The sequence below is a fragment of the Rhinolophus ferrumequinum genome, chromosome 5 (assembly GCF_004115265.2).
Source record: "Rhinolophus ferrumequinum isolate MPI-CBG mRhiFer1 chromosome 5, mRhiFer1_v1.p, whole genome shotgun sequence".
Lineage (NCBI taxonomy): Eukaryota > Metazoa > Chordata > Mammalia > Chiroptera > Rhinolophidae > Rhinolophus > Rhinolophus ferrumequinum.
The window spans coordinates 55,428,539-55,455,479 of record NC_046288.1 but is presented as its reverse complement, the minus strand read 5'-3'; the positions used below and the strand labels follow the sequence as shown (position 1 = coordinate 55,455,479).

At 35.9% G+C, this 26,941-nt stretch overlaps 1 protein-coding gene across 2 annotated transcripts in view; it reads left to right on the top strand.

Moving 5' to 3' along the window:
• The window catches only part of PPA2 (inorganic pyrophosphatase 2), an 87,613-nt gene that overhangs the window by 28,983 nt on the left and 31,689 nt on the right, over window positions 1-26,941 (top strand). For both annotated transcript variants that reach the window (XM_033106249.1, XM_033106248.1), the window contains 2 exons: window positions 7,677-7,763; window positions 15,678-15,804. In XM_033106249.1, the coding sequence (XP_032962140.1) occupies window positions 7,677-7,763; window positions 15,678-15,804 (214 nt within the window). The remainder of the gene's footprint in view (window positions 1-7,676; window positions 7,764-15,677; window positions 15,805-26,941) is intronic.

Genomic DNA, 26,941 nt, shown 5'->3' with positions numbered 1-26,941 from the left:
CAGAGTGAAACCCTCTTTTTCCCAGCTATGCACATGGCATCCTCTTTACATGTTTGCACAGTCACCTTCATGATGTCTGCTCGGAACACTCTTTACAATTTTAACCCTGCCTGCTATACTCTCATTCCGCCTTCCATACTTTCTCTTTTTCCTTTTTCCGACTTTTTACATGTTATATAATTTATTTATTCATATTTATTGTTAATTTCTTCCAGCTAGACTGGAGACTTCATGAGGGCAGGGATTCTGTCTGTTTTGTTCACTGATGTCTTCCAACTGCTCAGCTTAGTGTTTGGCACAGAGTAGGTAACCAATAAATATCTGTGGAATGAATGAGTTAATGAATGCATTGTGTGTGTTGCATTTGTTTCATAGGCATATGTGGGTATTGAGTTTTGCTGTTGTCTTAGGATTTGTCTTGTAACGGCAGGAAATTTGTTCAAAGCAGTTACCAAGCCAACCGTGCTTGGGAGAACATTTAAGCAGCACAATGCTGTTTAAGTAGCAGTCTCTCTACTTAGCTTTTGATCAATCAGGGTGACATCATTATTTCAGACCTTCTGTTGTCTAGACTGTTTAACCTTATTAACTTCTCCTGCACGAGTAATAATGCCTTCCTCAGAGTTTGAGTTTGGCCTGGGCAAAAATCATCTTTGTTTATCTTTCCCCCAATCTTTTTGAGTGAATATTTAGAAGACCCATCTGGATAATGTTAAAGGACTCGAATCACTAAAATCAAGATTTCTTCAGTTTTAGTGTAATATTGTTGTATTTATTATTTTGAACTTTCTTATAAATTTGGTTCATTGACCCCAGGTATCATTTAGTACCACTTAGTAGTTTTAGAACCTGGGACCAGCGACTAAATTTCACTAGGCCCTTTTGTTCATCTGTGTCATCATACCACCTACCCTGCAAGGCTCTTGTGAATATTGAATGAGATGATCAAAGAGCTAGAGGCTTTTGCTCTAAATTGAAGCTGGTTAAGTACAGATAGTGGCTGAGGAGATCTTATGCCCTTTAGTCAAAGGTGACAAGAATCCTGATTAATCATGAAGTAATTCTCAAGGAGCATCTATGTACAGCTCTGTACAAGTCAGTTGTGTTTCAGAGACTTAAGGACCAGAGCATGGTGATTACAAACATATTGGTTACTGTTTACAGATTGTAAGGGAATGGTGTCAAACGCCTGCAGGAGGAGGAGTAAGATTTGTTTTAGGCTTGATCTGTGGACTCTTATTTATTTTTATAGCTTTAGAGCTATTCTTTGTACAAGTTTAACATTATATTCCTGTTGATAAGTTGTTTTTAATTTTTTTATGCTTTTCTTGTCTCCATGCTAAAATTTTTCTGTATGCATAGTGTATATAGTAGGTATATACTTCTAAGTCTGTACCTGTGAATCAAATTGCTAAATTGTGAGTTACACATCTATTTTACTTTACTAAGTATTCTTAACTTGTTTACAAAAGAATTTGTAACAATATATACTCATACCTGCTTTAGGGTGGAAGAACCTCTCAGATATTTTTTGATTCTGCTTCTAGGTTTTGTGATTCCAGTTATACCTCAATCCCATCCCAGCACATTAAAATTAATGTTATAGCATTAGTTGCAAATGCTATACCATTTTTAACGTGATATTCTTCACAGTATTAACTATGTTCTGTGTATCTCTGTTCCTAACTCCTGGCCTGGAGTGGGTACTCAGTAAATATTTTCTGTATGAATGGATGTCTGCTGATAGGTAATAGAAACAAGAAGCAGTAATGGAAACAATCGGAAAGAAGAGAACGTCCGAAGGAAAATATACTTAGGAGATTCTGAGAGTAAGAAAAGGTATTTATTTAAAAGAAAAGACCATGAAATAGAATAAGGTTATATCTGAGAAGAGTTGCCATGCAACTGCTATTGTTATCAAAATTGGGACATCATAACATAATGATTTAATAGTATGAGTTCTAATTCCATTGCCCCCATTTGGAAACTGACCTTGGACAAATTTAAACTCTGTGTGCTTCAGTTTGCTCCTTTGTAAAATGGGGTTAATAATGGTACATTCCTCATGGAGTATATGAATGTGTGTGTGTGTGTGTGTGTGTGTGTGTGTGTGTGTGTATCACTTAAAAAGTGTTTCTCACCTATAACCAGTAAGTAAGGTTAACAATTATGTTTATTCCTCTTATATTTAATTAGTAATATCAGTTCTAATAGTTTTTTGGTGGAGTCTTTGGGGTTCTCTAAATATAGTATCATGTCATCTGCATATAATGACAATTTTACTTCCTCCCCTCCAATTCTGATGCCTTTTATTTCTTTTTCTTATCTGATTGCTGTGGTTAGAACTTCCAGAACTATGTTGAATAGAAGTGGAGAAAGTGGGCAACTTTGCCTTGTTCCTGATCTTAAGGGGAATGGTTTTAGCTTTTCCTCATTGAATATAATGTTAGCTGTGGGTTTATCATATATGGCCTTTTTATGTTGAGATATGGTCCCTCTATTCCCACTTTCTTAAGAGTTTTTATCATAAATGACTGCTGGATTTTGTCAAATGCTTTTTCTGCATCTATTGATGTGATCATATGATTTTTGTTTTTCATTTTGTTAATGTGGTATATCACATTAATTGATTTGTGGATGTTGAACCAACCTTGCATACCAGGAGTGAATTCCACTTGATCATGGTGTATGATCTCTTTAATATATTGCTGAATTCTGTTCGCTAATATTTTGTTGAGGAATTTTGCATCTGTGTTCATTAGGGATATCGGTCTGTAGTTTTCTTTTTTGTAATGTCTTTGTCTGATTTTGGGATCAGGGTGATAGTGGCCTCATAAAAAGTGTTTGGGAGCCTTCTCTCCTTCTGGATTTTTTGGAATAGTTTGAGGAGAATAGGTGGTAATTCTTTTTTTTAATGTTTCGTAAAATTCACCTGTAAAGCCATCTGGTCCAGGGCTTTTGTTTGTTAGGAGCTTGTTGATTACTGATTCAATTTCCCTGGTACTAATCAGTCTATTCAGATTTTCCGTTTCTTCTTGAGTTAGCCTTGGAAGGTTGTATGCTTCTAGAAAATTATCCATGTCTTCCAGATTGTCTAATTTGTTGGCGTATAGTTGCTCATAGTAATTTGTTAAAATTTTTTTGTATTTCTGTGGTGTCTGTTGTCACTTCTCCCTTTATTTCTGATTTTATTAATTTGTGTCCTCTCTTTTTATTGATAAGTCTGGCTAAAGGTTTGTTGATTTTGTTTATCTTCTAGAGAAACCAGCACTTGGATTCATTGATCTTTTGTATTGTTTTTCTGGTTTCTATTTCATGTATTTCTGCTCTGATCTTTATCTCCTTCCTTGTGCTCCCTTTGTGCTTATTTTGCTGTTCTTCTTCCAGATCCCTTAAGTATAAGGATAGCCTATTGATTTGTGCTTTTTCTTGTTTCTTTAGGTAGGCCTGCATTACTATGACTCTCTCTCTTTAGGACTGCCTTCACTGCATCCCATAGATTTTGGGTCGTTGTGTTTTCATTTTAGTCTGTCTCGAGATATCTTTTGACTTCTTCCTTGCTTTCATTGTTGACCCATTCATTATTTAGTAACATGTTATTCAGCCTCCACGTATTTGTGTGTCTTCCAGTTTTTATCCCCTAGTTGATTTCTAATTTCATAGCACTGTGGCCAGAGAAGACACTGTATGATTTCAATTTTTTAAAATTTATTGAGACTTGTTTTGTGGCCTAATATGTGGTGTATCTTGGAAAATGTTCCATGTGCGCTTGAGAAGAACATGTATTCTGCAGCTTTGGGATGCAGTGCTCTGAAAATATCAACTAAATCCAACTGGTCCAATGTGTCATTTAAGGCTGTTATTTCTATATTGATTTTCTGTCTGGAAGACCTGTCCCTTGTTGTCAGAGGTGTGTTGAAGTCCCCTACTATGATAGTGTTACTGTTGATCTCTGTCTTTATGTCAGTCAATATCTGTTTTATATATTTAGATGCTCCTATGTTGGGTGCATAGATGTTTACTAGGGTTATGTCCTCTTGTCGGATCTATCCCTTTATTATTATATAGTGCCCATCTTTATCTTTTAATATATTCTTCATTTTAAAGTTTATTTTGTCAGATGTAAGTATTGCAACTCCAGCTTTTTTTCTCATTTCCATTTGCATGAAATATCCAACCCTTCACTTTCAGCCTGTGTGTGTCTTTTGATCTGAGGTGAGTCTCTTATATGCAGCATATTCTTTTCTTATCCACTTAGCCACCCTATGTCTTTTGATTGGAACATTTAATCCATTTACATTTAAAGTGATTATTGATAGGTACATAGTTATTGCCATTTTGTTATTTGTATTTATGGTCTTCATTAGTTAGATTGTTTTCATCTTCTGTTTACAGAAGCCCTTTTAACATTTCCTGCATTGCTGGCTTGGTGGTAATAAATTCCTTTAGTTTATTCTTTTCTGGGAAGCTCTTTATCTCACCTTCAATTTTAAATGAAAGCCTTGCTGTATAGAGCAATCTAGGTTGTAGGCCTTTGTTTATCATCACTTTGAACACCTCCTGTCACTCCCTTCTGGCCTGCAAAGTTTCTTTAGAAAAGTCATTTGATAGTCTTATAGGTGTTCCCTTGTATGTAACCTGCTGTCTTTCTCTTGCTGCTTTTAGGATTCTCTTTGTCTTTAACCTTTGCCATTTTAACTATAATGAGTCTTGGTGTGCACCTGTTTGGTTTCATCTTGGTTGGAACTCTCTGCACTTCCTGGACTTGTATGTCGGTTTCCTTCACCAGGTTAGGGAAGTTTTCGGTCATTATTACTTCAAATGTGTTCCCAATCCCTTGCTCCCTCTCTTCACCTTCTGGTATTCCTATGATGCACATGTTGTTGTGCTTGATATTATCCCAGAGGTCTCTTAAACCATCTTCATTGTTTTTTATTCTTTTTCCTTTTTGTTCAGCTTGGATGATCTCTGCTAACTTGCCTTCTAAATCGCTAATTCTGTCCTCTGCCTCATTTAACCTGCTGGTAATTCCTTCAAGTGTGTTCTTTATTTCAGTTATTGTATTCTTTAGTTCTAACTGGTTGTTCATTATGATTTCTCTATCCTTCTTTATGTCGTCACTAAGCTCCTTATACATTCTTATCATCGGTGTTCTGAACTCTGACTCTGATAGGTTGGTTACCTCTATTTAATTTGGTTCCAATTCTGGAGGTTTCTTCTGTTCTTTTATTTGGGACATGTTTCTTTGTTCCCCATGCTGGCTGACTCTCTGTTTGCTTCGATGTATTAGGTAGATCCCCTAGGGTTCATGGTCTTTGCTGGGTGATCTTATGTAGTATGTGTCCTTATTATTTGACTTGCACCACCTTCCCTATTCTCCTGTGCGTGTGCTCCAAAGGTGACCCTTGTGTTGTATACATTGTCCTGTTCAAGTTGAGTTTTAATTGGTTTTGGCTTGTCAGTAGATGGGATTGACTCCTAGGCTGACTAGCTGTGAAAATTGGCTATGCCCACAGTGGGTGAGCTGCTGTGTGAGGGTTGACCTCTCAGATGAGGCTTGGCCCCTATGGGCTCTTGTGCCTGTAGAGAATTCCCTCTGGGTTTGTCACATGTAGGTCAAACCCGGTAGCACTCTGGTTTGGTCTGGAGTTGTCCTCTGGGTGTGTTGAATCATGTGCCTCTTGAGCTGGGTCCTGGTGCAGGGCAATTTCAGAACAAAGCAAATCAACAAACACAACAGCAGCAACAAAAACAAAGAAAAAACCAGATACACTCACATGTAAAAACAACCGATAACCCACACTCAACACAGGCAAAAATACCAAAAACACAAAAAAGGGGAAAAAAAGGCAGCGCCAGTCTTGGTTTAAGCCCACCAAACAATCTCCAGGTTGTCCTCTGATGTACAAAGAGTCTTCTGTGTCTTGTGCAGGCAGAGCTGGCCATCTGGTATCCAGAGTGACCCTGGGACTGCAGTTCTAGCTGAGTGGGGCTATGGGGTGTGGATGGTAGTTTTTACAAAGTCAGGGCAGTTTCTGCTCTTGCCTGCACATAATGCACTCTGAAGCACCACAGCTAGCCAATGGGGAGGTTGGTTTATTCCCTGTGCCAAGGTCTCCTGAGTCTTAGGGCAATTCTTCCATAGGGAGGTATGGAGGGTGTGAGATTTCTGAGCTGCTGAAAGCCCAGAGCTGCCTCTGCCACCTGCTGTTGACCTCTGTGTGTGTCTTTGTAGCTGTGATTGCCCTGCGCTGCAGCCCAGAAAAGGTGGGGGCTGGGAAGGGAGGTGTCTTTCGTCTCCCAGCCCAGTTGTGTCACACTCTTCCCAGCCTCTTCCCTAGGTCACAGCTGTAAAGCAGCTTTTTCTAGGTCCTGAGCACTATAGCTCCTCTGTAATCTGACACTACTCTTCAGTTCAGGGACCAGCTTGAGACTCTGGAAGGGTGGGGGTAGGATTGCTGTGGGAGTATGGGGGGAGAGGCCTAGGTATGGAGTTTGCCTTTTGTCTTTTTTGTCTGACCTAGGGCCTCGCTGGAGATCTCAGCTGAGGTTGCCCCCTCAAATGTTGGATACACTGCTCTCTTGGCAGGAGAGATCAGCTGTGGGACGCAGAGAAAGAGCCACCTCCTGGCTCTTGTGATCTCTGTTCTGTGTCCTGGGGCCCCAACTTCCATCCAGGCAGCTGCGGATGCGGCCGCATCTCCCCTCCGCTCTCTTCCCTCTTCCCCTGCTCCCCCAGTTTTCCCACCTTCAAGTAATCCTCATACGAGTCACTTAGCTGTTCTGTGTGATGAGCAGAAAGTCCTTTGATGGGTTATAGATGTTCAATTTGTGGTAAGTTCTGGAGGAGAACTCAAGAAAACCACCTCGCTGCCACCATTCCTATGACGTCCAATTATGAGACTTTTGGGGAAGGATAATGCCTTGGGGATATTTAAACTGGATAACAAATTTCTGTTATGCTACTTAATTCATTTATAAAAGTGCCTATGGGTATATTTTGTAGCCAACGGTATATAATCTTTTCAGTAAACTAAAGAGTTGACGTCTTTTCATGTTTTTGTCAAGGTCTTGAGATTTGATGGCCAAGGTAGAGGGTTTTCTAAATGGAATGAAATGAGACAAAAATAGAGGTTTGATTTTCTGTGGTAGACACTGTCTTGTTCTTTAGTTTATGAAAGGAAAACTAGATTTCTTCTAGTAGAAGTCTTTTAAAGAACAGGAAGTTTGTTTTCAAACATGGAAAGCCCGACCCAGTGCTATTTGTCACATTGTCAAAGGAAGCAATGAATGATGATGGAACCAGCAGTTGAGGCCCTCAGTGGAAACAAGGCCAGACACAATGGGAACTGCTGAACTGAAACTCTAATAGTGAACATGAATTTAGACTGACTAAACTTGGAAGAAGAATGTGGAAGAAGACTACAGTTTAGAAATACCACCCACTTTCAAATATGATTATACAGACAAATGAGAGACAGAAGGAGGAAATAGTATAAATGTTTTAATGATTATGATGCTTAAGGATGTACTGTCGCTGTTGACATTGAGCCTATACAATTTCTGAGAATTTTCCTTTGCATTATGGCTGTCTGTAAAACATCATGATTGTGGAAAGATTAAGATGCATTATAGTGAGTGAGTATCAACCTGTATTTCTTCCCCCCTTTTTTTAGACTTGGGAAGATCCCCGTCGAAAAGATAAGAGCACAGACTGCTGTGGAGATGACGATCCTATTGATGTCTGTGAAATAGGCTCAAAGGTTTGTTTTGTAGACTGTAATTCTAACGTGTTCTAGTGTATTCATGCCATAAAATTTCAGTTTTCTTTGGAAAGCATCAGTTTTTCAACTCTTCAAAGTTCTAGCCTGTTAATCCTTCTGATTTCAGTCTCTTTTTGTATTTTCAGTTCTCTTAAGATAGGGGTTGGTAAACTTCAGCCCATGGTGGGTCAAATCTAGCTCACCACCTGTTGTTATCAGTATGCCCGTTCATTTATGTATTGTCTGTGGCTGCTTTTGTAGCACAGCAAAGCTGAGGAGTGGCAACAGAGACCATATAGTTCGCAAAGTCTGAAGTCTTTACTGTCTGACCTGTTATAGAAACTTTTGCTAAGTCCTGTCTTCAGCTTCCTTGCCTATTATCCAGACAATAAACTCAAGACTCATGAAAGCCAGGGGGCCTGCTTCCAGGTTGCCAAGTCCTACTAGGAAAAAGCCAAACTTTTCATAGGTCGCTGCTACCCATAGAATTGAATGTGTCTCTGGTCAGTTCTTTCTATCTTCTGCATTTATTGCTAATAGTTGCCATTCTCTACTTTAAGCTCCTTTCAATTTGTTCTCACTCCCAGCAGAATGTCTTCTCTTTAATTTTGTCCTGCTGGTGAGAGCTCCCTCACCTTTTCCCCTTAGACTACCAAACTACCTGCGCCTGCAAACATTATTTCTCCCTTTCCTTTTGTTGCTAAGACAGTTGTCTTTTTTTGTCCAAGACCAGTACTTCCACCTGTGCTGTACATCCTATCCCTTCCTGCCTCTGAGTGACAGTGTTTTCCTAACCCTTTTCTATTTTATATTTATAACTTCTTTTTCTTTATTGGTTTCCTTCCATATGTCTCTTCTTCCTCTTCACATGCAGGCATGTAAAAAGTGTTTTCAACACTTATCTCCATCTCCTACGTCCCCCTTGATCTTCAGCCTATTGAAAATTTGTTTCCATCCTGCCATTATTTCATTGACAATGTTCTCACTAAGGTCCCTGGTAACTTTTTTTTAAAGCCAGATCAAACAGGCCTGTTTCATAGTTCTTGTCTGACTTGAATTTACTTTACTCATTTTATACTGTTAACCATTGTCTTCCTTCTTGGGACAGTGTCTTCACTTGACTTGGATTGTATTATAATATCTTGGATATTCTCTAATTCTGGTTCTTTCTTGGTTTCTTTTGCAAGCTATTTTGTCCTGCCTACTCTTTAAGGAGTGATTAGCTTGAGGGTTGTGCCCTTCTCTAACTCCTCCTCCCCATGTGGAAACTCCGTTGGTGATCCAATCCTAAGCGTTTCTAGTTTTGCTCCCAAATTAATGTCTCTAGGTCAGACCTATGTACTCAACTGCCTGCTTCTGCACTAGGACGTCTCCCAGGCACCTCAAACTCATTGTGTCCAAAACTGAGTTCATTCTTTCCTCTTCTCCTATTTACTCCTCTCAGGCTCAATGAATAATGTCTCCTTTTCTCCTCCCTACCCGAGATTCTTAAGCCCATCTTAAGGAGTCATCTTTGATCATCCTTTGCTTTTCTTCATTCCGTTAATCATGAAATGCTGATTCTATATTCTAAATAGCCTTTAAATCTATTTCTTTCCATTCTCACCTCAGCTAGCTTTGTCTAGTCCTCTGTTTTATCTCACTTGAATTATTGCTGCTACTGATCAGTTTCCTTGCTGAGTCTTATTTTCCCCCATCATTTATTCCAGACTCTTTTCCTGCTTTACTCTGTTTGCACTTGCGCCCTGCTTTTTCTGGCTTCCTCTCTTGGCACTCCTCCTTTGCACACTACCCTCCAGCTGCACTGATCTTTCAGTTCCTGTAATGCATCTGCTGTCCCTCATGTCCAGGCCTTCGCACAAGCTAGTCCTTCTATGTAGAATGGAACCTTCTTCCTCCTTCACTTTATTTTACTTCCCCCTTTTTTTCTCTTCACCTCCCCCTTGCTCATCCTTTAGATCTCAGCTAAAATATCACTTCCTCTTCGAAGTCTTCCTTTAGCCCCCCCAGACTCCCCACAGACTAAGATACTTGCTCTTTGTTATGTGCTTTCTTAGTAGTAAGTGGCCTGTTGTTTGTTTCATTTTCTCCTCCATGAGATGGAAGTTAGCTCTGTGAGGATAGGACTCACCATTGGTAGTTTTTAACTTAGTGCCTGGCACATAGGATATGCTTAATTTAAGAAATGCCAAACTGAATTATTACTTGAATTATATTCTTCTACTTAAGATTAAATCACTTATCCCTGGTAACTCATAATAGAAATTTTAGGCTACTAGATTATTGTTTAGCAAATAGTTTCTTCTGATTCTTTGTCACTTTATTTATCATAATATTTTGTTACTCTCTTTTTTCTTTTCTCCTTTTCTTCTTCTTTCTCCTTTCTTATTCCTCCTCTTTTTTTCCCTCCTCTTCTTCATAAACGTCTTTGACTTTCTCTTCCTTCTTTGGCTTTTTCTCCTGTTCTTCTACTTCTGTTTTTCTTCCTTCAACTCTTCTCCCCATCTTGTTCCCCACTCCCCTCTTCTTTTCCTTCTCCCTCTCTCTTACTCTTTCCTGCAGGGGAGATTCCCATCCAACTAATATTTCTGGTTTTACACACAGATAGGGACAAACGGTCTAGAGTACATGTGTGAGACTATAATTCTTGTATCTCTCTAGCAGAAATATGGCCTAAATGTTAGCTTTCCCTTACATTTAAGCTACTGTAGAAATTTATCTTTTGTACATTTTCTTTCCAGAGGGGTACATACTAAAATATGTCTAAAAGAAATAGATAAGAAGGAAGAATATACGTGTTCCAGTCCTATCTTAGCTGCTTTAGTCACTTTTGCATGTTTTATTTCATAAGTAAAAGTCACTAAATTAACTAACATTACATTGATGGATAGGTTTATATATTAGAAAACTCTTATTCTGAGGGTGTAATCCCTGAGGGCATTCAGTTAGTTCATATTAAGTGTAAATTATTATTTTAATTTAAATCCTTACACAGAGATTAAGTGTGAGTGACAGGATTAAATAGAAATATCTTACTTTCACTTAAAATTTTTAAATTTTACTTAAAAGTTCGTCAGTGAGCATACAGTTAATGAGATTGGTGACTAGAAGAAATCATCTGAAAATGTATGTACTCGATAAATTGATTTGACCTACTGTAACACTAACTTGTTATTGACAAAATAATCACTCTATGAAAACTTGATATAGAGGTTTTTAAATAAACCCGTTAAAGTTACTAAATATGCAGAATAAAATTAAAGGTTTCAAATATAAGATATTTTATTTATGCAACTAATACGTATTTGTTAATTATATGATAATGAATTATTATGTAATAATATATAATTAATCTTGCAAGCATACTTTTACATTTTACATAGAAAGCTAGGTACATATTAGATGTTTGGTACAGTATTGAAAAAACATTGACTAATTATTGTCATTTTTTTTGTGGAAATATATTCATTATAGATGGTCAAATGAATATACTTCTGGTTGAATGTTAACTGTAGCATTGTAAGGTATAGGAGAAATTTTTATAGACCAAGAGCTACAAAGCAAAAGATATACACCATAGAATGATGAAAAAAATTAAAAGTCATATACAAGAAGAAATAAAAAATTTAGGTACTATAGTTGCCAGTAAATAAAATATTGATAGTTTATTTTAGAATTTACCATTTTGTAAGTCTGGCTACTATAAACTCAATAATCACTAAATGCTTTTTTTTTCCTTTCATTGGAACAGATTTCTTATTTTTGCCTGGTTTTGTTTTGATGTTTGCCCCAAATTCCTTCAATTTGTAGAGTTTCCTTTTCTTCAGCAATATTTATTGTTCAAGAAAACTTTAGTTTTTAGTTTAGTTTAGTAAAAGCAAGCATCAAACTTCCCTCGCAATCCTGCTTTCCCAATGAGTCATGTTGTTTTTATCTTTCTGTTTCTTTCCTCCTTGGATAAAAATATAAACATTTTAATTTTTTTTTTTTTTTAATTGGGGAAGGGGAATAGGACTTTATTGGGGAACAGTATGTACTTCCAGAACTTTTTTCCAAGTCAAGTTGTTGTCCTTTCAATCTTAGTTGTGAAGGGTGCCGTTCAGCTTCAAGTTGTTGTCCTTTCAGTCTCAGTTATGGAGGGCGCAGCTCAGCTCCAGACCCAGTTGCCATTGCTAGTTGCAGGGGGCACGGCCCACCATCCCTTGCGGGAATTGAACCGGCAACCTTGTGGTTGAGAGGCCGCGCTCCAACCAACTGAGCCATCGGGAGGCAGCTCAGCTCAAGGTGCCGTGTTCAATCTCAGTTGCATGGGGCGCTGCCCACCATCCCTTGCAGGACTCCAGGAGTTGAACCAGCAACCTTGTGATTGAGAGCCCACTGGCCCATGTGGGAATCGAACCGGCAGCCTTCGGAGTTAGGAGCACGGAGCTCTAACCATCTGAGCCACCGGGCCGGCCCCTAAACATTTTAATTTTGTTGGGCACTTTTTTCCAGTTTATTTTCTGTTATAGAGTTGATATAGTTAAAGGTTTTCCTGAATATAGCTGTTCGTTTTTAATTGCTTTTGGGATAAAATATGGTAGGCAGAATTCCTAAAATTGCCCCTCAGAGACATCTGCCCTAATCTCTGGAATCTGTGAATATAATATCATTACCTTGATTGTATTATTTTATAGAGCACAGTTTACTTTAAAGTAGGAAGATTATCTGGACGTCTATGCAGATCCAATGTAATTACATGAGCCCTTAAAAATAAGGAGCTTTTTCTGGCTGGTGGTAGAAGAAGTCAGAGGTTCGACGTGTGAGAAATACTGATAGACCATTGCTGATTGAAGATGAGGAAGGGAAGGCATATGAAAAAGGATGTAGTAGGCTTCTATTTGCAGAGAGCAGTTGACATCTGGCTAGTTAGTGGGAACTTCAGTCCTACAACTGCGAAGAACTGAATTTAAATGAAGTCTTCCTTAGAACCTTCAGCTCAAAGCCCAGCCTGGCCAACACCTTGGTTTTGGCCTTGTCAGTCTGGAAACAGAGAATCTAGCCATGTTTGCCTGGACTCCTGGCCACGGGAACTGTGAGATAATAAATTTACACTATTTTAAGACGTTAGGTTTGTAGTAATTTGTTAAACTACAATACAGACCTAATACATAGGATGATAGGCCTTAAACAGTTTTGTTTTCCATGTTTTTTCTTGTATTAATTGGGTCCAGTTGAAGTTTTACCTCAGAATTCTTCAAATTCTGAATCAGCACAGAACCTTTGTTATACTCCACTATATATTCTTTGGAATATACCAGGCGCCTGAATTGACAGGTGTGAGCTAAGTACATTTAGAGCCCAGAGAGAAAAAAGACTAGTATCTGTGGAAGACCTCTTAAATTCTAGTTCATGTACCTGTTGTTTCTTTTGCTCTTTGCTTCAAGGAATAAATGATATAATCTCCATTTTACTGTTGAGAAACCAAGTCCTAAATGATAGTGGGAAGTAATTTGCCTAAGGTTACCTCTGGGAATGGTAGGAAAAATTCAATCCCACATAGGTATTTGTGACTTAAAAATCCTATCTTTTGAAATCTTTCCATAATATCTAGAAAAGTTGATTAATAACCCTACTGTGAATCTGCCTAAAAATTTTGAGGCATACATGTGTTCTTATTTAAGAATTTCAACTCATTTTTCCAACATGATGAATTATATGATTCCCAAAGAATTAGTAATGGAATATGCTGTGTGAATTAATTTCCTTGGAAGGGGAGACTGATAGTTTTATAATGGAATTGGGAAAATAGTTTTCATCTTCCAGCCAGAGCAATTTATTCCTTTAGTTATTAAGACCTTAGTAACATTTAGTAGACAAGAAGTAAGTACTTAATCGCCATCTAAAGAATAGGTCTTGGTTGGGACTGTGTTCCTTTCGTGCCTGGCTATGCAAGAGTCCTTAAATCATCTGTAAGGAACATGGTGGTAGAAAGCCTCTTTAACACCATATTGTAAATGGGTAAAGTGAAAAGAGCAGATTTCTGAAAGTTGATAATAGACTTAGAACCACAGATATAGACATTTTTCAAGGGTAAATTCCTTGAGGGGTTATTTAGCATTCGTTCGGTGTCTAGTGTTATAAATTGGCATTAATTGTTGAATTGATTTAGAATGAATTGTGAGGGAATCATAAGAATTTTACTATTTGTTCCTCAGCACTTTATTTAGAATTTTGGGTTGATTGAGTTTCCTTTCTAGTTTGTAAAGGTCATATAACAAGGCAATGGTTTGTCTAATCCCTTTCTGTTGCCTATGAGATCAAAGAGCATGTATGATTCTGATGAAGCTTGATAATCCCCAGACATACTTCCTGCTTGCCCCAGTAGCCATAAAAGTCTCAGATCTGCCCTTTCTCTTATGACGTATGAAATTTCAAAGTTAATTTTTGTGAATAAAAATAAAACAAGTTAGAATGTGCTTTTTAAAACTGTATGTGACTCCCAGATATTCTGATAGATACCCCTGCCACCAAAATCTGCTGGAGGAGTCGCTTCACAGCTTTGGCACTATTGCTATTTGGATGGATAATTCTGTTACAGGGGACTGTCCTGTGCAGCATCCCACTAGGTGCTAGTAATACCTCCCCAGTTTGCCAGCCCAGAATATCTCCAGACATTGCCAAATATCTTTTAGAGGGCAAAATTGTGTCTGGTTGAGCAGTAGTCATCTAGTTTATCGTTGAGTTAACCAACGTAGCCAGCCTTTCATTGTGATTATGTGATAACTTTGAATTTGAACATTTTTGTTTTATAAGGGATCTCCTGGCATGAGGTACGTTAAGTGTCCCTAACAAGATTGTAAACCTTTGAGAGCAGGGATCCTTTCTTTTTATTGTATATACATAGTGTCTAATATGGTGCTCAGTACTTAATAGAACCTAAACACGTGAGAGTCCATTAAGATAATTGTGCACATTCTCCTAAAAGTGAGATTCAGTGCAATTTATATAATCTCACTAATCTCTTGTGTAAACTGATTACAACTTCATGCAGATTTATATTAAGACTTTGGATTTATTTTGCAAATGTTCTGAAAGGATTTATTTGACTTCATGGTTTAAGTCTGTTTTTTTGGTCTCAAATAATTTCTAGACACAAAAGTGAGTTTCTTTTTCATACCTTGCTTTCCAAATGTGAAGCTGCACTTTGAATCATGATGGAATGTATTCTGAAGCATGTGTTCAAATTTCAGCTTGCAGTGAAATTCTATGGATGACCAAACCTTAAAAATAAAAGGATATAGAAAGACTGCATGCATATAAACTTGGCATACGCAACTTGAAGCAACCACTGAAATAACTTTTTTTAGCACATAGACCATCAGTTTTTACAGCATGCTGTTTCTCTGTTTCTCTTTAAATCTTCCTAAAACATTGTATGAAACCTGTTTTGTCTATATCTTTAACATATTAATAATTCTCCCGTCATTTTTTATCTTAATAATGTCTTCTATATTGTAATATGTTACAAATTTACTTTTCACTGGTAACTGAATAATAAGTTTTCCAAAAAAGGTGCTCTGAAGCCATTTAAAAGGACTCTCAGGTCTCTTTTTACCCCCAAGCAGCAGAAGCCAGGTTTGTATTATGTAATGATATGCATGGGTTTATTTTCTGTTTAGTGTGAGTTTCTAGGCCTACTACATTAAATTTCAAGATCTATAAATAACTTCAATATCCAAAAAGGGATCAAGATACTTAATTTTAAAAGAGGTATCATAAAAGACTTTATAACTGTTTTTACACTATTTTAAATTATTAAACCTTTTTTAAATTTCAGTCTATAATGCTTTTCATCTTTCATATGGATTTTTATGATATATTAGTAAACTTCTCCAAAGCCTTGCAAATGCTGAATGTCTTTGCTCTTTAAAGGTTCTTTCTCGTGGAGAGGTTATTCGTGTGAAGATCCTTGGAGTTTTGGCTCTGATTGATCAGGGTGAAACAGATTGGAAATTAATTGCTATCAGTGTGAATGATCCTGAAGCCTCAAAGTTTCATGGTAAGCCTGTAACTTTCCAGAAATAGAAGTAAATCAGTGGGTTATTGGAATTCTTAGAATTTAAAAGGGACTAATGTAAAATACTACATATATTCGGCAGTTAAATTTATGTTTTGTTTTTTTATTTATTCTCTCTCCATGGAACTTAAAGGGCATTCCAGTATGATTATGCCTGAGTTGTGTCATATTGCTAGGAGGAACAAGAGAAAGAAAAGGATGTAGACAGACAAATGATACTTCAAACTGAAAAAATACATTCTATGAGTTCCCTTCCCCCTTCTCCTTCCTTCTTTTCCTTCCTTTTATTTCGTAAATCTCTCTTTTGTTCATTTGAGTAATGGAAAAAACTAAGGAAGGAGTGTTCATCGAGAACATAAACTGTTTCTACACCCAGTTTTTGTTCTCTTGTACAAATGAAAGGAAAGACAACTGCCCTCTGACAAAATTTTGATATCTCTGAAATTTAAGTTCCAGAAATTGTCTGGTGTGATGAAGAGGTGACTTTCTTTGGAGTCAGACAGAGTTCAATTTGAGTTCTGACTGTATTGCTTTCTACCTGGTGACTCGGGGAAGATTATTTAACCTTTCTGGTTTTCAGTTTGCTCATCTATAAATGGAGATAATTGCACCTACTTGTGAGGTTGTTGACAGAATAGAGATGATTTACTTAAAGCATCTGGCTGTTACGTGCAAGTGTTGAATGTATGGCCACTATTACTATTCTTTAACCAGTTTTTCCCCCATATTTTTCTAGCCTTTTTCCTTTCAGTTTCATCCTTATTCAAGATCCAGGTTACTTCTAACTCTTAACTCAAATGGAAACGGTATCATTTCTGAATTGACTGAAACTCATTAACACTATGTTTAACCTCTCTTAATTTATGTGCATTTAAAGCCTTTACTTGCACGTAGGACAGCAAGAGGGATTTTATGTTATTCTTGCATGTAATTGAGAAAGGAAGCAGTCTGATAGGATGAAGTACTTGTAACCTTAGGGTCAAAACTAAAACATGGAACTACAATTAAAATATGAGTCTTGAGTTCATAAATCATATATATTTCTTGTCTCATTATTTTACCCTGAGTTTCTTTATTATCATATTTCTTACACATGCATATGTAAGAAGTAAGTAAATTTCCAATTTAATATTAACTGTTCCTCAAATGAGAACTGATAATAAAATAGTGCAATAGCCAGCCAAAACAAATCATTTTTGAAGTGGCACGCTAAAGTAATGAAACCCTACTAAAGGATGCCCCTTAAAACTGGAGATCTGAGAGCCGAAATGAAACTAGTCTTCAGACGGAATAAACTAGTTGTTAGCTTAATACTGTTGGAAATAGGATTTAACATTTTAAACTGTCTAGCATGTGCCAAGCACTGGTACCTGTCTAGTACATATTATCATTATTATTCATTTAGAGGCTGCTCTAAAGGATTTAAATAACTTGTCCAAGTTTGCACACCTGGTAAATATTAGAACCATGATTTGAACTCATTTCTATTAGATTATAAAGTCCATTACCCATCTACAGTACAAGTCATACTTGATTGTAGTCATTTATAGTATTCGTAGCTAGAGGTATTGAAGATTACATAGGCAAAGTATCTTACTCCTTCTTGAGTGGCCTAAGGCTTAAAATGAAAATTTTTAACTCTTTTTTCATTTTATTTCTCTTTGTACCCATAGTGACGATGACTGCATTTAGTCATCTTCTAAATTCTTTTTGTGTGTGCGTGTACAAAAAAACATGCAGAAATACTGAAACCATGACATGCAGAAATATTGAAGCTTATTTAGGTTGAGATGAAATTATCAGACTAGAATAATTAAAACAAGAAATTATTTTTAAAGGAATACAGGACATTTTTTCATTCCACTAAAAGGCAACTGTATGTATTATGTTCATCATGAAAAATACAATCCTTCATACGTTTTTAAAATCGTAGAATTAAGAGATGAGTTTCATTGACATATTTTGCTGTAAAATGGTATGTTGACATTGTATTTTGTGTAAATTTCCAGAATGAGTAAGGTATGGTAGGGGGTAGAAATTTCCTTTAACGATATTTTCATATTGTTCACACTGGGTAGTACCCTAATTACTCTTATATATCTAGATTTTGTAAAGTAAGTTCTGTAGTTTTAAGAGTTGCGTTTTCTTTTTACTTCTCTTTCCTGTTACCTTCACATTATTATATAATAATATATTCAACATATCTTTACTGAATTCTGTCTTCTCGCTTATTGTACAGTGGCCTAAGGAAAAAGTAGATGTAGGCACAAGTTGAAAGACTGAAGAAATTGTAGTACATATGTATATTTTAAATAGTAAATCATAGAATACTTAGGTGACCCTATGTAGCGGCTTTTATTTTTAACTTAAACTCATTTTAATTTTTATTTATTGCATATTTCAAACATATCATCCAGCTGTTCTCTCAGCTATTTCAGATAACAGTTTCTGTTGTCTTGCTGCTTAAGTAAATTTTAATGGACAGAAATGATTCCTAATCTTACCTTTTTTGGTTCACTACTTAGCATGCTGTGTTACTTGGTTTTCATTAGCACTTGATACAGAGGGGATTTGGAGGGGATGAGACCTGAGGGATGCTCAATAATTGCAGGGGTTGAAACTTCCTAAATTTGCAAAGAAAATTTTAAGTTTATTTAAGAAAAAGCAGTTCATATGATTTGATTGCAATATTTAGTAGCTTTCTCTTGTATCATAATATTCAATTCATATTTTGAAGGTATCTAACATAATTCAGGAGGAGCTTACGTATTGTAAGCACATGGCTTATTTTATATGATGTTAAAATAGAACCTTGGCAGGGGTGAAGAGGCCTCAAATAAAGGAACCAACTTCATGATTATGCCTCTTGTAAACAATATGATTTTATTGTAGTAAGAAAAAATATATATTTGAATTCATGTGATTGAATAAATATTAGCTAATAGATACTAAAAGTTTGGTGCTATTCTCTACTATATATTTTTGAAAATTAATCAACTATATTTAATATTAAGTCAAGTAACTTTAAAAATATGAACTAATCCGAAACAGTTTTGGAGACAAAGAGGAAAAACTGAGGGTTGCTAGATGGGCGGGAGGGTTGGGGGGTGGGGGGAGGGTGAGGGGATTGGAGGGCAGTCGGTGACCACAGGATGGCCACGGGTTTGAAAATTAATCTGGGGAACGTAATTTGATGGTTACCAGAGGGTAAGGGGGTTGGGGGGTGGGGGATGAGGGTGAGGGGGATCAAATGTATGGTGATGGAAGGGGAGCTGACTCTGGGTGGTGAACACACAGTGTGATTTATGGATGATGTGATACAGAATTGCACATCTGAAATCTATGTAATTTTACTAACAATTGTCACCCCAATAAATTAAATTAAAAAAAAAATTTTTATTATGTCTCCCACCCACATTTACCTTCTAAAATTACAAACACAGGATTTTGGATGGCATTTTTTAAATTATAAAACAATCATATACTTGGAAATAAAAATTCAGAAGTATAAAAGAGGTATATAAAATGAAAAGTAAAGTTCTCCTTCCCACTACTCACCCCCAGGCGTACTTCTCATATCTTCTTCCCCATAAGTTTTTTAGTTCTTTTGAGTGGTTGCTTGTCTTCTGTAAACTGTGCTTATACCTTTGTTTCTTAATTTATATTTTTCCTCCGTTGACTCAAATTGCTGCTTTGATTGATTAGGAATTTAACTTCTTATGCATTAATTTTGTAACCATGTTTCTTCAGTTATTTTACTAATTCTAAGTACTGCACTTTGAGTTATAGTTATTGCTACATTAATTTTAAACAATAGCTGGTGGCTGCCCAGGGTAGAATTGGCCATTGAGGTTTCTGTACTTCTCTCTTCCTCTGTCCCTTACCGCCCAGCTTCTCTCAGCTACACTCTTAGTTCTACTGCATCAAAATTTACAATGTTTAAGTTTTGTTCTTTACCTATAACTGTTTTTCATGTGTTGTCTTGTGAATCTGAAAATTGAAAACTAATAAATAGCCTTTATAGTATTTATGTGAACATTATTCACCTAGTTTATCATCCTATGTATTGAATGGTCGGTTTTGGGCAGGCTGTTCTGAGCCCTCTGCATAGCCATCATTCTGGGTTTCCTTTCATTGCACTCCTGGGTTATTAGGTCTGTACTTTCTTAAATTCTTTCATGTCCTCCGTTTTCCTTTTTCATTGTTGGCTGGTGTACTTTTTCCAAAAATTTTTACAGAAAATCCATGGAGATTGATTCTCTGAGTCCATATATGTCTGAATATCTTTTTGTTGGGGATGGGTGGGGGGGGTCTCCTCCTACTTAAATAATTTAAAAATACTTAATGCAGTCACTTTAAATTACTGTGCATAAATTGAAATTTCTATCATAAAGGAGTAAGTGATTTGATAGCAGTTTAAACATGTTATCTATACTTCTTGGCATATTAGATCAACAGGAGGAAAGATTAAAAACATGTAGGAAAGGGTAGGTCTCTGGAAATTTTTTTTTAATTTTGTAGTTTTCGTGTGTAATATGGAAATGTATAAAGAAACTTATTATTTCCTATACATTTTTATTGTCATTTAGACATTTAAAAAATAAATCCTTCCTACTGATTTCCACTACCTTAAGAAATAGCTGTTTTTGACATGGTCAGTACCTATTTTTTTCTTTTTTGAGAACAAAGAAGTCTGTTTTAATTTATAGACAGGATGTTCTTCTGTGTGTGTGTGTGTGTGTGTGTGTGTACACATATTTGCCATATTTAAGTTACGATTCGGCAAGGAAGTTTTATGGTTGTTTTATTTGTTATGAAATAATGTCTTTGATCTTAATAAACATATGTACAGGCTTTGGTAGACTGTAATATCCTGTTAAAATATTTATAGTTTTTAACTTTGACATGACTGAACTAAAATTAGCAATTGCATCAGAGAACATATTTCAATTAGAAAGAAACTGGTTGCTGCCTCTATTTCTGTAATTTCCACATTATGTTTAAATCTTTAAGTTTTGCCTTCTGAAACTGGAATCACTACTGTGAAAATCAAGGGAGGGGTGCGAGGGGGGAAGCCTAAGTAACATTTGGAAACAAATTCCTTGTACTTCCAGATAGAAAATTGGTCACGCTGGCTGGCTCATTAACACTTGGAGAGCGCTAAGACCATTTAATGCACAGTGATTAGGTTCTAGATCCTAATGCTCTGAACAGGACCGTAATGTAAAAGAGTGAGTACGAATCCTAGGACACCTCAGTTGTTACTCGAGAATGCCTTGGGGAATAGTCACACTTGATTATGACAGAACCAAGTTCAGAACTTTTAAAGAAGATTGTATAATTAACCACCTTCTGTAATGTAGAGCTTCACATAGTCACCAAACAGAGCCCTCTTCAGAACTGCAGTGATGCCTAAGGATGGTCAGGTGAAGTAATGTCGTGAGAAAGTAAGTTAGGCTTAGAAGCTACCTCAACTTTTAGAGCAATAAAGATTTCTTTTGATTGGTCTTTAAACGGATGAAAACTATTGCTTGTTTTCTTATAATAACTATTATCTGTGCAATGATTTAAAAATTAAAAATTGAAATCAGAACAGCTATACTGATATAGATACATTCTGGGATGAATAAATTACATAAATAATAAGGGATTTATTTTAAATGAGGCAGTTGAGACTTCTTCAAAAGCCAGCATTGTACTTGTCCTAAAATTATAAGAATTTATATGTATTTCATATATAGTAGTCCCTCTTATCTTATGTTCCAAGACCCCCATTGAATGCCTGAAACCATGGATAGTACTGAACCCTATGTATACTGTTTGTTCCTATACAAACATACCTATGATAAACTTTCATTTATAGGCACAGTAAGAGATTAACAACAATAACTAATAATAGAATAGAAAAATTATAACAATATTGTGTAATAAAAGTTATGTGAATATAGTCATTCGTTCAGAGGACTCCTTGCTGAAGTCATCATGTAGGCTCAAATGCTTTCTGGTGTAACATGTTGCCGTCAGTTGGAATACGTTATCTGCTCATGTCTCCCAGCCACAAATTTAATGCTTTTTCCATCTTAACCACTTATTGTGCATTGTGGCTGTAACTTGAGCAGTTTGAGGTGCAATAGCAAAAGTAGCACGGATTTATTTTTCCTTCTTCACAATTTCATGGATAAAAGATTCGTTCTTACAATAGATCTTAACAACCTCAGTGTACGATTTTTTTTTCTCTTATTAAATCAAGACTGTTTACTTTTTCACTTAAAGGAAGGACTTTGTTGCTACTCTTTGGCATATCCGAATTGCCAGCATCACTACTCTTACACTTTGGGGCTATCATTAAGGAAAATAAGGGTTACTTGAACACAAGCACTGCAATGCCAGGACAATCTGATAACTGAGATGGGTACTGAGTGCCTAACAGGCGGGGGTCGTCTACAACATGGATGTGATGGGCAAAGGGATGATTCATGGGATGGATTAAGATGGCAGGACATTTTATCACGCTACTCAGCATAGAGAGCAATTTACATTTCTGAATTGTTTATTTCTGGAATTTTCCATTTTAATATTTTTGGACTGTGGTTGACCGTGGGTAACTGAAACTGCAGAAAGTGATACTATCGATAAGGGACCTCTGTTGTTTTGTAAGACAGGAATATACATGTGGAAACAGACTATTTGGCTTAAATTTTCATTTGCTAAATAAACACTGCTAGGGTCCTTGCAGTTATTATTTTAAAAATAAGGAATTTAATATGGAGTTTGATTTCCCTACTTCCTAAAACAAAATTTAACGCTGTCATTTAAGGGAAAAAATAGGGAATACATAATAATCTTAAGGGAAAATATTCATGTTAACCTTTGTAACCAGAAAGAATGGAGTTCAGTTTGCTTTCCTGTGCATGTACTCTTTGGCGTAGAAAGGGGCTGGCATGTCATCATTGTCATCCTAAAAGCTCTAACATTTCGGGGAGAATTACTGTATACCAAGGAACTATGCTGAATGGTACTTTGGAATAGCTGTTTAATGTTTATACAAGCTCAAGGAAGTGGTGCTAGTGTTCCCTTTTTTTTCCCTTTCAGATCAGGAAACCGAGGCACTGGTGGGGGGTGGTAGTTAGTAACTTGTCTAAAATTATGCAGAGAGCCATTGGAATCCAGTTGGACTCCAGAGACCATGCTCTTCAGCATTGCATCACACTGCCCCCCTGAAAAATACTGGGGTAGTTGGATGTATTTGTTGCCTGTGACCATGTTGCTTTTAGGGAGTACTAGCCATTTGCTCTTAAATAATTTAGGCTTCAGTGGAATAATTATGATTAGAGATCCAAGTAAAAAGATGGCTGTTTTGATCCTCATTCCTTTGATTTCCTTAAGTTATGCCTTAATAGGTCTGGGTGTGCAGGATTGGGGTGTGGAAGGAGGCAGTTGAGGAACAGGGACAAATTAAGTAAAATGTACTATAATTAAGAATAGAATTAAATTTCTGGGTATCTTTTGCCTCTATTTTGAACAATGACCTCTTTCAGTTAGTTTTTAGGTCCCAGTCAGTTATATTTCTATGATGTGGCGAAGAGGAGGGAGACCTAAATGCTAAAATCTTCTTGTGTTTATTTAATGTAATCTTGGAAAAGTCATATAACCTCTTGAAGCTTTAGTTTCTTCTCTAAAGTTGATCTTCTAATCAGTAAATATTCCCAAGGGTTTTTCCCCCATCTCTGAATTTTGGTTCTAAGAAAATATTTTTAGATCATTATTTTTAACTTGTCTTCTTCTAAAGTAGAAAGACCTAGATTTTCTTCAGAGTTAGTGATGAAGGAAACCTAATTTAAATTAAAGGATCACGAGATGGCTTCTTGGCGACATTGGCACATTTTTAAGTATTTTAGTGTAGCTTTTAAATGATGGAGCTGGAACTTCAGTGGAGGTCTGTCTGACCCAAAGCCTGAGCTTTTAGCCACTTTGTTATATGCTTCATATTAAAATTAGATTAGAAAGAAATTTGAATTTCTGTTATGTACAAGACATCCTGATGGTTTTCTTTTATTGGTCATGTAAAATTTCTCACAAAATGGTGATGAACATGTATATTTTTGGAAAAAGTTTACCCAGTGTCTTCTGAGAGGCTTTTTGGATACAACACAAATAGACCTGTATATAGAATTACCTTGTTTGATATCACTTATTTTGAAGTATGTTAATTTCCATTATTTTTCATGAAAAATATATATATTTTAGTACAGGTATTGATGAGAGTAGAATTTGTGGGAGAGGAGAATGGAGAAGGAAAGGACAACTAAAGTGAAGGATACTGTTAATTAGCCTGTGTATTCTGAAACATAGATATATAGAACAGGGTGGGAAACACGAAAATCTTTTAGAGATTCTGAATAAGCACAAACTATTAAAAGAATTCACTGAACTGCAATCTCTATTTGTGATGCAGAAAATATAGTGAGTGTTCTGGAAAGGAACTGTTGTTTCTTGTGAATGTTTATAAAATGTCATTAAAAACAGATGTTCTTGCTTCCCACAGATTTTGTTTAGAGGTCAGTGTGCACTTGATTAGCTCTGTGAGAGCAGCACCCATACTATCGGAAGGACAGCTTTGTACATTTGCATCACTTCCTTTGGTAAAATCCATAGAATGGAAACTCCTTTTTTATTTATTTTTTTTACCCTCTTTGGACAAAATTTCAAGTATGAGTCCATTTCCTAGTGTCTTTTTTTGTTTTCTTTTAAATAATGCATGCAAAGGGATATGGCATTACATTTATGATTTCATCTAAAAATAAAAACGAAAAGTCCTCAGCTGATTATATGCTTTCCTCACTTCATGTTATGGTTTGGTGGAAACAATCCAGGTAAAAGTGGCATTTTAATTTTTTTTCTTTAGATCTTATTTGTGGAAGGTGCAGGTGGTTCTCAATTTGGGGATGTGGGTGGGAAGTTAGAGATGGGAATGTATATAGTTTGATAAAGCTCCCTGGCTGATTCTGGTATGTTCCTCCAAGTTGAGAACTATTCCATTAATCTATCTATCTTTCTTTGCTGGTTGGATATTCTAATCTTGGATCTAGAATAATTGATAACAGTTTTGATATGCATTCAGTTAGGAGATGTAATCACCTAATCAAATTTGATTATATCTCCCCCATACACACACCTGCTGCCCCATATTTAAAGCCAGTATATTTATGCCATTCCCTTCTAGACCTTGAGCAATTTCCTTAACCTAGTGGAGCCACAGTTTCCTAATTTACATAAAGGAAATAAATAATATCTAATTTACAGGTTTTAAAGCGTCAGTGACATACTATTACTGAGCATTATTTTACTTTTTTTGCCAGTCTAATAGATGAAAATGGTATCTTGGTTTAATTTTGCGTTTTTCTGCTCACTGCTGGGATGGAACATCTTTTTCATATATTTATTGGCTATTTTGTACCTTCCTTTCTGTGAATTGCCTATACTTATTGTTCCCATTTTTCTTTTGAGTTGACATATTCTTTTGATATATAGGAGTTACTTGGATATTTTGGATATTTAATATTTGGATTTCAAATATTTTCTCCCTATCTGTAGAAAAACTGTTTCCTTTTGCCTTACAGATATTTTTATTTTTGATGTATTCCATTTTATCAGTCATTTTTCTATATGACTTTAGCATTTTGATTCTTATGTAAGGATATCTTACCCCATTGTCAGAAATATGTTTTTCTTTATTTCCTTTTTATTCTTTTATACTTTTTAAAAAATAATTGGGTCTTTAATCCATGTAGAATTTATTTTATTTTTTATATATATACAATTTTTCCTTTACCACTTAACAGAAAGATGTGTTCTCTCCCCACTATTTTGAAATGTCACTTTTATCATACATTGCATTCCTATTTATACAAATAGTCTGTTTCTGGATTCTGTTTGGTGTCATTGATCTATTCCAATGCCAATGCCACATTATTTTAATTACTATAGCCTCATAATAAAACATACAGAAATTAAATTCTTTTGTTTTTCTATTTCAAAGTTGTTTTGTTTTTTCTTATGCCTTTTTTTCTTCTGTGCTGCACATTTTTGAATCCAGTTGTCAAGGATTTCTGCTGTCTTTAAAATATTAAATTGCATATCAATGAATATGACATTTGTATATTTCTCCATTTATTCATGCTTTCTTCTATATCTTTTAGTAAAGTGATATAGATTTAGTAATGAAGGTCTGGTTACATTTTATGTTAGGTTTGAGTCTAGGTATTTAATATGAATTTTTCCATTAAAAATCTTTGTATAGTGCCTGACATATTATAGGTGCTCAATATATTTTTTTAAATTGGTGAATAAATGAATGTATACATGCATATATTGATAAGCAAAAAAATGAATGTTTTGAGCAAAGTCTGAAAGTATCTTCAAAATAGGTGCATTTTTACTTTTATTAAAAGGAGAAAACATGTACTTAAAATTTTGGCAATTTTAACAATTGTGGTTGTGTTTCATTAGAGTCATTTGTACATTGCCAAAGACATGTAGTCTTCCATATATGACTTTTTTCTCTTACATAATGCTTTAGAGATTCATGCATATTGTTATGTAGTTTCTTCCGTTTTATTGCTGAATCGTGTTTTAATGTCTAGATATATCAACTTATTCATCCATCTGTTGATGGAAGTTTGGGTTTCCAAATTTGGGCTAGTGTGAACAAAACTGCTGCTATGAACATTCAAATACAAGTCTTTGTATGAACATGTTTTTATTGCTCTTGGGGTAATAGCTAAGAATCAGGTTACTGGGTCAAATGATAACTATAAGCTTAACACCATAAGAAACTGTCCAACTATTTACCAAAGTGGCTATACTATTTTGGATTTCTACCAGTGGTTGTATGAGAGCGATCCAGTTGCTCCCAGAAACTCCATCCATTCTTTGTGTTTTTGTTTCAGATTATCTTAAACAATCAAGTGTCTTTTAAAGAAATTAAGAAGAGAAATACACACACACACACACACACACACACATTCTTTTATGGTTGCCATTTTCATGCTCATACAATTCATTATTTCCTGAAGATCTGTAGTTTCACCTGGGTTCATTTCCCTCAACTTGAAGAGTT